At 43.1% G+C, this 15,807-nt stretch overlaps 1 protein-coding gene across 1 annotated transcript in view; it reads left to right on the top strand.

Moving 5' to 3' along the window:
* Window positions 1-15,807, top strand: part of gipc2 (GIPC PDZ domain containing family member 2) — a 59,226-nt gene that overhangs the window by 17,343 nt on the left and 26,076 nt on the right. The window contains 2 exon segments of the mRNA NM_001126797.1: window positions 5,849-6,034; window positions 14,908-15,088. Of these exon segments, the coding sequence (NP_001120269.1) occupies window positions 5,849-6,034; window positions 14,908-15,088 (367 nt within the window).

Below are 15,807 nucleotides of genomic sequence, written 5' to 3'. Positions count from 1 at the left end.
CCACAGATGCAGATAGGGCTCGGGGAAATATTACAAACTGAAGGCAGTGTCAAAATGAAGACTGAAAGACAGCGAGGCTACAATTTTATTATTATTTCATTTTTTATTACTTATTTTTCCATGCAGACCCCTTAACTATTCATATTCCCATCTATTGTTTAAACCACTACCCGGTTGCTAGGGTAAATAATACCCTAGCAACCAGATAGCTGCTGAAATTCTAAATGGAGAGCTGCTGAACAAAAAGCTAAATAACTGAAAAACCATTAAAAATAAAAGAGGACCAACTGCAAACTGTCTTAGAATATCAATTATATTACATTATATTAAAAGTTAATTTAAAGGTAAACTACCACTTTAAGCTAACTGATCACAAACACAATGGAGACAAACACAATGTATGGAGAACCCTTCACAGAAGTGCATGTATGGATACTTTTACATCCTAAGCATTTTAGGATAAAAACTCCCACCCGCACTTTTGCGCAGTATCGCTGGAAGTCAGTGAACACCGCAAGAGGTAGTTGGGAGGTTAATTTTTTACGCCAGCAGCGAATCCACTAAGTCTCACATTAGCTTTAGGTCAGTCTATGTATAGTCCATCTTTAGCCTCCCCAAACAAAAAAGTCACCTTCCGCCTATGGCTAGCACCATCACATTTTCCTAAAGCAAATAGCAGCTTTCACCCCTGGGGCATTTTTCCTCTGATACAAAATCAGATACAGTTCAATCTGCAAACAGCATACACACACAAAGACCCTTATTCAGCATACATTTCATCAAGAATACAGGCTCACACAGGCAGAACTCTCTCTGATGAATGTTCTGCTTTGTTTGAGCTGAGCTCAGGAGAGAAAGTTAGGAGAAAAAAATTGAAGCAGACAGCTAGAGCTGAGTTTCTTTGGGAACCAGCAATGCCATCATGACATTTTTGTGTGTGGGGTTTACATGTCCTTTAAAGAAATGGGATCCTATGGAGTGCGCATCCGATCAGTGTTACCCCTTTTTTTTGTACTTTTAGGTATATCTTGTTGATTTAAGGTGAAATATTTGTTGTAATGATATTTGCGCAAAGGGCATGGCATTATTAGTAGCTTAAAGGACAGGTCAACCCAGAAAATATAAGAAAAAAAATTCTAAGCAATATACATTCATTACAAATCTGTAATGGTTTTTGAGTTATTGGTATATATAACTGCTATTAAAAGCAGCATTTGCCTGTCCTTTCTAATATCTACCCTGGTGGCTCTGACTCTTGAAATAAGGTAACGCAGCCAGTAGACTGACAGACCTGTCTTGCTGGAGGAGACTGACCTTTGCAACATTGTTTAAACCAGGAGTTCAGCAAATTCTGCTTTCAATAGCAATTACATTTACAAATAACTTTTAAAGCACTGAATTTTTTTTTAATAAATTCATATTGAAAAATTGCTTAGAATTATGTTTCTTTTATTGGGCAAAAAAATATTTTTGGGGTTGACATGTCCTTTAATTCATAGAATCTCATACAAATTTTGATAATGGGTGAGTGCAGAGGACCTCTTATTTGTGTCTGTATGAATTTTGTGGTCACAGCCTTGTTGCATCCCCGCATAATGGTTTAAAGGAGAAGGAAAGGCTAATAAAGAGTTAATCTCAAGTTGCAGGCATACCTTCAGTTCTCTCAATAGGTCTTTAAGTCTCCCCATATTTCTCCAGTTAAGATGATCAGAAGCCTCATAGGAAAAAAATGCTGAGCTTGTAAAGAAAGTTCCCATAATGCCTCGCTCCTGCACCAAGGCCAAGACCGGTGTACATGCTCAGTTAGTAAGACTATGAGGAAGCTTCCTGCTGATTGGCTCAGATCACACATTCCTAAGGGGGGGGGAGGAAGTTTTTAGCATTCTTGAGGGAGGGGGGAGCGAGAGAGGAGAGAGCTGCGTGTCTCTGGCACATGAAAACAAATAGACAATAAATCCTTTTTCTTTTGATAGAGGACTCAGTGCAGCATTTCTGTGAGTGCTTATGGCTGTATTTTACATAGACCTTTCTGATAAAGCTTACTTAGTTTTCACCTTTCCTTCTCCTTTAGAATTTACTGGTGAGCACAACTTTCCCTTTTTTGTTATAGTAATGATTTGTCTGTAGTGCTCATAAACATAAATAAAATCCCACACCTTGCACCTTGTAGCCACACACAACAGGTTACTTAGCACCAGTGTTTATTTGCCTGTGCATGCCTGTACACTTATGTCAGTCAATTTTTGAGCACAGAAATGTGCTGTTCTGCAGCACAGAATGGTATATTCAGGAAACATATAGGGCAGGGCTATCCAACTGGAGACCTACGAAAATAATTGCCCCATACTGGCCCCTTTTCAATCAGAAGTGTGAAAAGTGCAAGGAAAGACCTGATGCCCAAGCACAGGCTATTCAATTATAGACAGTGAAGAGAGTGGGGGCATGTGAGGTTTTCAGTGACATTAGGGATGTGCAGAAATGAAAGTGAAAGTGTTTGCTGTGCCTGAGACCTGGTGGGGCAGGATTAACATCTGAGATTTTTAAATGAGTTTATAACAGATATAGGGCCTGATTCACTAAAGTCCGAAATAAGGAGTGCTATTTATAGCATGCGTTAAAAATCTTATCACTTCTTATTTTTCGCTCGATTCACTAAAAGGACACTTGTCATAATTAAGAAGCGATGTTCTTGGCGTTATTTATCTTGCGTCGACATATTTTCAAGCAATATATTACGCAGCGCACAACATATTACGCAGCACGCGATATTTTACGCAGAGCGCAAAATTTTCAGAACGGTAGTCTTCAGAAAGTAATGGTTACGTGGGTAATATATTGCGCTCTGCGTAAAATATTGCACGCTGTGTAATATGTTGTGCGCTGCGTAATATATTGCTTGAAAATATGTCGTCGCAAGATAAATAACGCCAAGAACATCGCTTCTTAATTATGACAAGTGTCCTTTTAGTGAATCGAGTGAAAAATAAGAAGTGATAAGATTTTTAACGCATGCTATAAATAGCACTCCTTATTTCGGACTTTAGTGAATCGGGCCCATAGATGTTTTATGAAAATAATTTGATTTTATGTTTAATTTGAACAGGATTTTTATTCAGCTTTTTTTATGTATGGGTGACAGATCCCCTTTAATTTAATTTAGTTAATGAATCTAGTTATTGGATATTTGTGAAATAGCACAACCTATTTGTATTTAGATGTCATAGCCCCTGAAACTTATGATACCTTTATGCGACACTATGTAAGAACTGAACTGGCTGCTATTGTGTAGGACTCTAACCTCCAGTAAAGGATTTTTTACACAGGACTCACTTTTAGGTGGACCCTTGGTGTAGGATTGGAGAAAGGATTTTCTCTCAAGGATATTATTTAATATAATTACTTACTATAATTACCCTGATGTGATGGTAGTTGATTTGCTCAGCATGCATACAAAACACAGGCAGAGAAAAGTGAATAAAGTTCTTTTGAAAATTCTTCTCCTGCTGAGGCCTCCTGTTTCAGGCTCTTCAGTATGATTCACCTTTTACAAAAGAGGCTGAACCTTGTATCCCTCCAGTTTTAAAGACTATGGAACACCTGACATCTCTGCACACATTGTTTGTCTAGGAATAGCATGGCAAGAGATGCCCGTCAATTTACTACATTTGATAATGTTTGGCCCTAGTACCAAATGACTGAATTACAACGGTGGGCAAAATCAAACCTGCCCAATCAAGATCTTGCCAATTTTAGACCAAATATCGGTCAGGTAGAAAGATAGGGGGTGCCCAAACACAGGAAGATAAGCTGCTGAATTGGTCTGAAGGACCAGAATTGACAGCTAAAATCTGGCCATGTACACCTTGGCCACCTATAAACCAATATAATGCTGAATAGGTACAAATAATAGCACTAATGGGAAAAGTTTTAACTTCAATGATAAAATGCAGTGAAAAGAGCATTGACTTCAGAGTTTAAAATAGTTACAAAATTTCAAGAATCTTTCACTTAAAAAAGTAAGCATGTAAGCTCTATTGAACAGGATTCTCTTTACCAAATGTATTGGTTATTGGTTGTATTTTGGTTATGTTTAATCTGTATGTTTAGTGTGTACACCCCTGTATTTTACAGCGTGTTAATAATATTATTCTCAATAGTACTATAAGTGCTGTGATATTCTAAAGGTCCAAATGCATTTTGTAACTTTTCTGTTGCTTTGAATGCCATTCTGTTCCTAAGTCCAACTTAGCTAGCTCACAGATGAGTGGATTGTTATTCTTTAACCTAAATGCACTTTGTATGGAGGCACTGTCTAGGAGAACAATTTTATGAATGACTGTCTGAATAACTGGAACTTAATCTTAGATTGCACATTTATGTAGCTGTGAAATGTTATATCTTTAGTAACATTATCTTGATCAGATAGGATAAATAACATCTAAAGCTGATATGACAAAATATGTCTATAATAAATTCTTGTGTTTAACATTAGATGAGTGTCACATGCAGAGATTTAGGGCTGCGATTTTATTTGAATGTAGGGTCAAGCTATTGACCCCCTGTTCTAAAAACATATTAGTGGGTGTTCTTGATCTTCTACCCAACTTTGGCTTTTTACTGCCTTTGTCTGATTGATATCAGTCTCCCACCATTATATGTTTAAACACAGATTACCCGAACCCCTAGGCCTAGTTTCTGGGATTCCTGTTTGCTTCCTCCCTGCTTTTTGCTGTTTCCTGGTGGGTGTAAAGTACTGATGGTACTATAGGTGAAAAACAGGTAAAGATGGGGTTGCTGTCAGAAACCAGAACAGCTATTGCTTTTTCCCTGACATGTAGAAGTGTTATTTCAGCCTAGGGTTTAAGTAAATCTGTGTAGTTTGTTCCTTCTTATGTGCATGTATTTTACTATTACCAGCCAATGGTTACAGCATTCTTTGTTCCAAAGCAGCCATTTTTAGTTGGCCATGCATCAGTGCTCATAAGCCACATTTTTGTCTGGCTATTTTTATTCATTACACTAGAGCAAGGCTTTTGAGAATTATAAGGAAGCTTACGGCCAGAGAAAAGTTGAATTTTATGTAGCTACTAGCTTAGTCAGTAACACCATCAGAAATGCTATATGCATGTATGTATATTCAGTTGTGGCCCTTCAGTTGTTGTCAGCCATGACTCATAGCATGAGCGTATAGTCTCCTACAAGAAGACGTGTTTTGGTGTTGAAGTTTGCCTGTCACTGTTCTGTATTTACATTCTGAGGTACAAGTTTAATAACAACGCTGGCAAATTCTTAGGGCAGCAATCCTCTTATCCTAAGTCCCTTCTAAAAGTTTTGATTAGTTGCCAGAGATGGCCAGTGTCAGAAGTCTAAACTTGTGCATGCACATGCAGCAAGAGGCTGAGTAACTGAACATGTGTGTAGCTTAAGGACACCATGTGAATAGTCCAATTTTTTTTTTACAATAGTATAATTTTCTCACCATTCACACGATTCCATTCATACTTTTATCCTGGCTGGAATCAAACCAAGGACTCCATACAATATTCTGTAAATCCCTTATATGTGTAATTTAAGGGAAAGTATATATTATTTTCTTGGTGTTTTGTCTTTTATGTAAATTTTTATTATTATTTATGTTTAAATATTTGCCATGTAAAGTAGTCAGGTAAACAACTTGTATTCACTATGGAATGATATAAGGGCCTGGGCAAGAGGTGGTGATGCAGATACATTTGACAGGACAGTACAAAACTATTTATGAATGCAAATTTGCAAAGCAGCATTACTTTTATAACCAGAAACTATCTGAAGTCTCAATATATTTTGATTACTATTGTTCCTCATGCAGATCCTGTTTTGCACTTTGAACACCCACAAAATTGATATGGATAAACTCCTGGGTGGACAGATTGGGCTTGAAGATTTCATCTTTGCTCACGTGAAAGGAACAAAAAAGGAAGTGGAGATTTTAAAATCAGAAGATGCCTTAGGACTTACCATTACAGACAATGGAGCAGGAATTGCTTTCATTAAGGTACGCAGGTTCCCTAAAGTGGGGAGCCCTTCTACTGCATTCTCTTCTAGCTCTACTGTTTCCACTGCAACCTGTTCCATCGTTATTTGTGTTTTAGTCCCATGTTTATCCAGACACTGTTTTCCTTACAAAATGTACTGGCGTCTTTTCAATAAAATGTGAAGTTACTGTATTCAGGCACTTCATATAATACCGAGGAACATTGTTTAACTGCAGTAAAAGTTTAATAAACAAATAACCATCTTGTGTCACCTACTGAAATGCATATCTAAAATCTGTTACAAATCCTCTATCACCATATTTAGCATGGAAAGCTTTGGCAGATGCCTTTGGAAAATATCTGTGTAAGTGGAATTTGGAGTTTTGCAACAGCCTAGTATTGTTGTCCATTCCTTTTATAACATTTTCTATGATGGTTATATTGACTTGCATTGTGTTGGCCACAGGTTAGGATCTAGTCATTATCATTTATTTATTCAGCAATTTTCTAACAAACAGAGTACTTAAAAATGGACTATGGAAGAGGAGGAGTAGAGTTCCCTTTCTTTAAAGGAACAGTAACACCAAAAAATGAAAGAGTTTTAAAGTAAATGAAATATAATGTACTGTTGCCCTGCACTGGTAAAAGTTGTGTGTTTGCTACAGTAACTCTACTATAGTTTATATATAATAAGCTGCTATGTAGCCCCGGGGGCAGCCATTCAAGCTGGAAAAAAGGAGAAAAGGCACAGCTTACATAGCAGATAACAGATACGTTCTGTAGAATACAATAGTGTTTTATCTGTTATCTGCTAAGTGCCTGTGCCTTTTCTCCTTTGAATGGCTGCCCCCATGGCTACACAGCTGCATTCTTTATATAAACCATAGTAGTGTTTCTGAGGCAAACACACCAGTTGTACCAGTGCAGGGCAGCAGTACATTATATTGGAATTTCTTTTATACACTTGAATTTTTTGGTGTTACTGTTCCTTTAAGACATTAGCGTTTGAAGCCTAAAAGCATAACTTTTCACAATAGTGTTTTATTTAGAAGATACTGATCACTGGAGAAGTATAAGGGACCTTTTCCAGCATAAGGGCATTTTATATTACTGGTTTTTATGTAGTATATATATAGTAATACAGGTATAGGATCTGTTATGCAGAATGCTTGGGGCCTGAGATTTTCTGGATAAAGGGTCTGTCTATAATTTGGATCTCCATACCATGTCTACTAAAAAAAACACACAAAAAACCAAGCCATTAAATAAACCCAATAGGATTGTTTTGCCTCCAATAAGGATAAATTATACCTAGTTGGTATCAAGTACAAGGTATTGTTTCTCTAACAGGTGTCTGTGGGACACAGGGACCATGGGTATAGTAGGTACCAGCAGGAGGCAGGACACTAGAAGAGGAAGAAGAGAACTAACCCCTCCTCCCTGCTGCTATACCCCCCAGCACTTCCTGCCTTAACCAGTTTTTTTCTAGTGTCCCACAAGGAGACAGGATCATCATCTTACTCTTCAAGTATTTCTTCGGCCAGATTCAATCTGGCAACAGGGGTTGTCCTAGAGGTCTCCAACAGGAGCCACTCTACTCAGGCTTCCCCCTACGTGGGAAAAGTGAAGGACGCTGGGGCACGTAAGTTTTTAAAACAAGCCCTGCAGATACCCTGCCTCTGAGCACAGAGTGCAGAAGCTGCCCAGCGCTCCCTAGTGCCATGTCCCTTAACAGGCTTAAAACTTGCCTCAAATTCATTAGCCCTGCTCCCTGCAGGCTAACCAGCCCTGACCAACCCCCCTTTTTTCTTCTCTCTGCCTTCTCCATTGTAGCCATGCTTCCAGCGCTGCCCTTCACTTAAGCTCCGGTTCCCAGATCCCCCTTGCTCAATTCTGCCTGCCTGTGCCTTTGCCTCTGCCTCCAGTCTGCTTCTCTGCCTCTTACCATTAACAACTCTGTTCCACGTGGCATCCATGCGGCTCCCCGGTCCTTCGATCCACTTGCGTTCCATCTTGCGTTCCACCATGCGTTCCACCTATGCGTTCCACTTCCTGCTTGGCGCGTGACGTCAGCAATCTTCGCGCCATCTCTTCGCGCGCTTCTCCTACACTGCGCTCTCTCTCTCTTCCGGATCGCACGGACATTCTCCGCTCTCCATCCTGAATGAAGCAACAAAAAACCTATTCTACAGCAGAGGCTCTGGCAGAAGGGGATCACAGGGACCACGGTCTAGTTCCCCCTTTTTCTCTACCTGCAGAGGTTAGGCGCTGACTAGAGGGAGAACAGGCAGAAAGGGGGGGTTGGGCCGACATTGGGGGCTGTGTATGTCTCTACCTCATGCTCTTGTCGTGCTGGCTAGGCATCTCTAAGCTTTTGAGCACTACTCTCCCATGACACTTGTGCTTCCATATTCTCCTGTTGATCTGTGTTTTTAGCATTACACATCAAGGGGTGTTGTTACTGGCATGTACTTACATTGTGTACTAGCCCTGTACTGGCACTGCGTACTAGCTCTGTACTAGCTCTCTGTACTTACTCTGTATTGGCAATACTCAGACACGGGTGGTTATTCTGTCTTGTACTGACTTGTACTGTTCTGCATTAACTTTTCCTTCCTGCACTAACTCCTTCCGGTGCTATGGCAGAGGGCAATTCAGGGGGTCCCTTTTCCAGAGGGGCTTCCAACTCCTCCAAGGTAAAATTCCTTGCCTGCGCCAGGTGCTGTAAACGCCTACCCTCCGGCAGAAAGGAACCACTATGCTCCTCCTGCTCCAAAACTACAGCTGAAACTGCTTCCCAGGCCCAGGACCCTACTCCACCGGTCCAAGCTGCAGAACCTGGGGACGAGTCTACCCCCGCAGAGACACAAACAGCACAGACACCGACCGTGGCTCCTAACCAGGATCCTCCGCCCTGGGCAGTCTCTCTCTCCACGGGCATCCCCAAACTGGCCGCATGTCTGGACAAGCTCCTGGACAAGCTAGATCGGGAAGACTCAGACCCTCGTCCAAAATCCCTTAAACGCCATGTCCCCATGCATGCTGAGGACTACAGTGACTCCGAATCACCTCAACCATCAGCCGACTGGGACGGACAATCACTAAGTGAGGGCGAAATATCCGAGGAAGATGACCTTCCCGACGCCGAAGAACCTTCCAGATCTCCATCAGAAGCCGTAGACTCTCTCATTGCGGCAGTCATCTCCTGCCTCGATCTCAAGACTCCAGAGTCTCAGAGCTCAGCACAGTCGCTTTTCAAACGCCAGAAAAAGCTACTATCCATGTTCCCTACTCACGAACAGCTAGACAACATCATTCAGTTGGAGTGGGATCACCCAGAGAAGCGCTTTCAAGCCAATAGGAGGTTCCAGCGCTCCTATCCATTCCCACAAGAAACTCTTCACAAGTGGTCCACGCCACCTTCAGTTGACGCACCCGTCTCGCGCCTTTCCAAGAACACTGCCCTTCCGGTCCCTGATGCTTCCTCATTCAAGGATTCCATGGACAAAAAGACGGAAGGTTTCCTCAGAGCCGCGTACACAGCGGCCGGAGAAAGTCTGAGACCGGTTCTGGCATCAGCATGGGTATCTCGGGCCATCCAAACCTGGTCCGACTCCCTTATCGAGGGAATCAATTCTGGCGCCCCCAGACAGGAATTGGCAACCCTGGCGTCTCAAATCAAGGACGCCAACGAATACCTCTGCGAAGCATCTCTTGACGCAGCTCAAGCCATTAGCCGTACCTCGGCTCTCTCGGTAGCGGCACGCCGTTCTCTATGGCTTAAACTGTGGTCAGCCGACCTCTCATCCAAAAAATCTCTAACCTCCATCCCCTTCAAGGGCAAGCTCCTGTTCGGCCCTGAACTGGACAAAATCATTAGCCAGGCTACCGGAGGAAAGAGCACTCTCCTCCCGCAACCAAAGAACCGTACCTCCTTTCGTCGAGGACGCTTTTTTCGGGGAAGGCCATCCAGGCCATCATCATCTTCATCCAGGGACTTCCAATCTCAGCCCTCCAACAAACCTAGATTCCAAGGCCGTCCCAAATACTCCTGGCAAAATAAGAAGCCCCAAGGCAAGACTTCTGACAAGTCCGCCACAGCATGACTACCTTCCACAAGAAAACACCACCCAGGTGGGAGGCAGACTTCGCCTATTCCGAGACGAGTGGCTCCGCCTCACCGACGACCCGTGGGTTCACGACATAGTCTCCTCAGGTTATCGGCTCGAGTTTGTGTCCAAACCACCAAACCGCTTCTTCATGTCAAGACTCCCTCCAGATTCAAACAAACAGAATGCCTTCCTCTCCATCATCCAGGACCTGCTGGACGAAAGAGTGATTGTTCCCGTCCCTTCGGGAGAAAGATATCGAGGTTTCTACTCCAACCTCTTTATCGTTCCAAAGAAGGACGGATCCTTTCGACCGGTCCTAGACCTGAAGCACCTCAATGCCTTCATTCGTTTCTCTCACTTCAAGATGGAGTCTCTCCGGTCAGTCATCTCAGCCATGAATCCAAACGAGTTCCTGGTGGCCCTGGACATAAAAGATGCCTACCTACACGTGCCCATTTTCCCTCCCCATTGGAAGTTTTTGCGGTTTGTGCTCAAAAACCAACACTTCCAGTTCACCGCACTCCCCTTCGGCCTCACCTCGGCCCCCCGGATATTTACCAAGATCATGTCGGCGGCCGCAGCCTCACTGAGATCACGGGGGGTCTCCATCACACTCTACTTGGACGATCTACTTCTAAAAGCCCCTTCCCTACCGGCAGCCACGTCCCAACTCTCCCTGGTCATGCAATCCCTGACCAGCCTGGGATGGAAAATCAACACGGCAAAGTCCAGACTAACACCATCCCAACGCATGCCCTTCCTAGGCATGGTATTCGACACGGCGGAGGAGAGAGTTCTTCTCCCACCGGAGAAGATTGCCAGAATCCAGAGCCTAGTCCGTCAACTTCTACGCAACCCCCAACCCTCCGTCCGCCTGGCCATGCAGGTACTGGGGTCACTTGTATCCTCCATAGAAGCAGTTCCCTTTGCCCAATTCCACCTAAGGGCCCTACAGTGGAACATCTTGGATCAATGGAACCGCAGCTCTCTTTCACAGCCGATCAATCTCCTGCCCAAGACAAGAGTGGCGCTGACCTGGTGGCTCAACCCGACCCACCTGGAGAAGGGACGCTCCCTACAGGAACCCCAGTGGCTCATCCTAACCACGGATGCCAGCCTCCAAGGATGGGGTGCAGTCCTGGGACACCTTACCGCACAGGGAACCTGGACGGCTGCAGAAACCCCCAATCGGACAACGCCACCACCGTCGCATACCTCAATCACCAAGGGGGCACAAGGAGTCGGCAAGCCCTCAAGGAGGTCAGTCGCATTCTATCATGGGCAGAAGCGAGGGAAGTCCGCCTCTCTGCCATCTACATTCCCGGCCTCGAAAACTGGCAAGCCGACTACCTCAGCCGACAACGGATCGATCCGGGGGAATGGGCCCTGAACCCCGGAATATTCCAAGACATCGTAGATCGCTGGGGACTTCCAGAGGTGGACCTCATGGCCTCCCGTCAAAACCGCAAAGTGACACAATTCATGTCCAGATGCCGAGACCCCCTAGCGTTGGCAGCGGACGCCCTAACGACTACGTGGGACTTCGATCTCGCATATGCCTTCCCGCCTCTCCCTCTTCTACCAAGGGTCATCAGAAAGATCAGATCGGAACGATGCACAGTCATTCTGATAGCTCCTCATTGGCCCAGAAGAGCATGGTTCACCGAACTGGTGGCCCTCAGCAGATCAAAACCGTGGCCACTACCTCAGACCCCCGATCTCCTCGCTCAGGGACCAATCCTTCATCCCAATCCAGCCTTCCTGAATTTGACGGCGTGGAGATTGAGTCGATAGTCCTCAGACGAAAGGGATTCTCCCACGACGTCATACGTACCATGATGGCAGCCAGAAAACCCGTCTCCTCCAAGACCTACCACCGAGTATGGAAGACTTACAGAGACTGGTGCGATCAGGCTGGTCACTCCTTCCATCATCTATCCATCCCCCGCCTCCTGTCCTTCCTACAATCAGGTCTGGACAAAGGGCTGTCGCTAGGCTCCCTCAAATCTCAGATCTCCGCACTCTCTGTGCTCTTCCAGCAACGGCTAGCCGTCCTGCCCGACGTGACCACATTCGTTCAAGGGGTAGCACACATTTGCCCTCCGTTCCGGGAACCTCTGCCCCCGTGGGATCTCAACCTGGTCCTAGCTGCCCTACAAACTCCTCCATTCGAGCCACTAGCCACCATTCCCCTAGCCTGGCTTTCCTGGAAGACAGTATTCCTTGTGGCCATTGCCTCAGCTCGCAGGGTGTCAGAAATCAGCGCACTGTCCAGTCAACCTCCATACCTGATATTCCACGAGGATCGAGCAGTACTACGGACCCTACCATCCTTTGTTCCTAAGGTGGTCTCGGCCTTCCACATCAACCAAGATATCACCATTCCATCATTCTGTCCTAATCCGGCATCCCCCAAGGAGGTGGCGCTACACTCCCTTGACCCAGTGAGGGCCCTCAAATTCTACCTACATCGTACTCGAGACATCCGAGCCACAACCTCTCTATTCGTCCTCCATTCCGGCCAACGGAAAGGACACCAAGCGTCCAAGACCACCATATCTCGCTGGATCCGGGAGACCATACGCAGAGCCTACATCGCCCGCGGAAAATCTCCTCCCATTCACATCACAGCTCATTCTACCCGGGGCATAGGATCCTCCTGGGCCTTCAGAAACAGAGCTTCAGCCGATCAGGTCTGCAGGGCCGCCACTTGGTCCTCCATTCACTCTTTCACCAAATTCTACCAATTCGAGGTCTTCGCAGCATCTGACGCGCACTTTGGTAGAAAAGTGCTGCAGGCGGCAATTAATTAGGCCTCCTTTTGACCTACCAATCCGCTTCTCCCACCCTGAAATCAAGGGACAGCTTTGGTATGTCCCCATGGTCCCTGTGTCCCACAGACACCTGTTAGAGAAAAGGAGATTTTGTGATACTCACCGTTAAATCCTTTTCTCTCAGGGCGTCTGTGGGACACAGGGCTTCCCCCCCTGGAAGCGGATAAACCTTCTGAACTTCTCTCTGCCTACATGTATATAGTTACTAAGTTGATTGTTACCTTATGGTTCTTTGTGACAAAACTGGTTAAGGCAGGAAGTGCTGGGGGGTATAGCAGCAGGGAGGAGGGGTTAGTTCTCTTCTTCCTCTTCTAGTGTCCTGCCTCCTGCTGGTACCTACTATACCCATGGTCCCTGTGTCCCACAGATGCCTTGAGAGAAAAGGATTTAACGGTGAGTATCACAAAATCTCCTTTTTGTTAATATAGAGAAAAAACAAACAATTTTTAAAGAACTGAATTATTTTACTAAAAAGGAGTTTATGGTAGATAGCCTTCCCATAATTCGTAGCTTTCTGGATAACTGGTTTCTGGATATCAGATCCCATCCCTGTACTTTAAAATAAAATGTCACTGGCACAGAAATTGTACTGTGTGAGTCTTAGCTCATGTTTATTGACTTGTTTAAAGGCAATACAACTTTATATTAGGTAGTTAGTTGTATTTGTGTATGGATAACAGTAAATTATTTTATTCCTGTGAAACACGAAAATTTTAAAAAATTATATGCCTATTGCAGCCCACTATATAGATATTCTTTAAATTCCCTTTATCATGGTAGTTAAAGTCGATGGAACCTGGGCAAATTCTCTGGGATAGAATTTTAACTTAAATTGTGCCCAAAATGGGCAAAGCTGGTACTGGGGCTTTTCAGCCTAAGAAAAAGCTCAGACATTTTCAGGTTAAAAAGCACCAGTACCAGTGCTGTCACACATTTCATATTTAAGTTAATGGTGGTTTCGTTTCCATCACTTCTTTATGTGCAAAAGCTTAACTGCAGATGCAAATTTAGACAGTTTCTCTGTAAGCACATAGTTGACTCCCTGGCCCTTGTTACTGCAAACTCATCTTTTCAGTGAGCCTGTTTATTTCCCTATACATTATTAATGAGCAATTGTTCTAAACAATCTGTTCATCGGTGTAAACATGGAAAACTTGTAGCTACGCAGCCGACGCAGTGGGTAAGTGAGGATCCCAGTGGCGTATGGCAGCATTCAGTCTGGTCATGCCAGAAAGACTCCTGGTATTTGTATCTGCTTAGATTTATCATTTTCTTTATATGCCCAAAAAAAACACATCAGTATGCATGAAAGCTTGGCTTTTGTTAATTAGATTCAGATTAAATGGGATAAATTTCAGACCTTAGTTTGACTTTAGATCTCTAAATATCTCCACGAAGCATTTAGGGAATATAGGAATGAAGTTTATGTAATTTTATGTATAATAATGTTCATGTTAAATTAAGAATCCTAAGAAATGCTTCTGTTTTATCTCAGAGTTGTAAATGGCTATTAGATAAACCAGAGATACAACTGACCTTTAAATGCAGCTGGACTAGTAACTATTTGCCTAGAATTAAGTAATTTATTAAGAGCAGTAAAAATTGTCATTTCTGCTGCCAGTGACACAATTTCTACTGAGCCTAGATAGTTAGCTTTCCACTAAAAAACACTTGATATGAAGATACATTTATCTTTAAATGATTTACAATATTTTCACAAATGATTGCTTGTCTTATGGCAACCAGTAACTGAGCCTCCCTAGCACTCTAACTCTGCAGTAACTTAGAGCTAGAGTTTTTGCGTGGGCTTGGTGCTCGTCTGCGTTTCCATGGGTATACAGCCTTCACGACACCTACTCTTTCACGTGTTGTCATCAAGCTAAACCTGTGGGGTTTTCCATTACAGCTCAGCTACCTTATAACTTGTAACATTATTTTACTTTGTAGCGCATAAAGGACGACAGCACGATTGACAAAGTGAAAGTAATAAATGTTGGAGATCATATAGAAGCCATTAATGGAAAAAATATTGTTGGATCACGCCATTATGAAGTTGCCAAGATGTTGAAAGAATTAGAAAAGGGACAGACGTTTACTTTAAAGTTAATAGAACCTTTGAAAGCTTTTGGTAAGTAGAAGTCCCAACTGTTTAATATTGTAGTATTGTAATTATAGCTTGCTATGTTATGCTACCGACTGGTTTTGATAACAATGGATCATAGCATAGTAAAATACATCTTTGCTGCAAGATGTTATGCTCAGGCATTGATTTGAATGTAGAATTCTAGGACCTTATTCTGTTATATTGCAAATAAAAATGCAAGCCATCTTTTGATGAATGTGCCCCTTTATATTCTGAGTTTAAATCTAAATTGGAAATCTGGAAATCTAAAGGTAATCATTTGTTTTTCCGATCATGCAGTTTTAAAAAAAATTGATTAATATTTTAATTTAATGTGGTACTTTGAGTCTTTTGTGAAGCATTGAGGGTTTGGCTGAGTTCAAAAATTGTGGATACAGTGGATCTCTGCTAACTAGTCCTGTTGCAAACTTTGTGACTTTTTGACATTGCCACACAGATGCAACAAGTAATGCCCATAAAAAAGACTCAGAAACATGTACTAATGTGCATTTTCATTTTCTGTTCACCCCATTTAATAACTAGAAAAAGTCATTCTCTGATGAAATTAACTGTATAACAGCACTCAACAAATTGGGTAATAAGTGGTTCAAAGATGCCCTGATGTGTATTTCTCGCTCATAAAACAAGCATATTGAGGTTACTTGTGCTGTTACCAACTGGTTTATTTGTAGTGTTCTGGCTATCCAGGTTTCCAGACTTACAAC

Source organism: Xenopus tropicalis, chromosome 4 (assembly GCF_000004195.4).
Source record: "Xenopus tropicalis strain Nigerian chromosome 4, UCB_Xtro_10.0, whole genome shotgun sequence".
Lineage (NCBI taxonomy): Eukaryota > Metazoa > Chordata > Amphibia > Anura > Pipidae > Xenopus > Xenopus tropicalis.
This window is presented reverse-complemented; position numbering and strand designations above follow the sequence as displayed.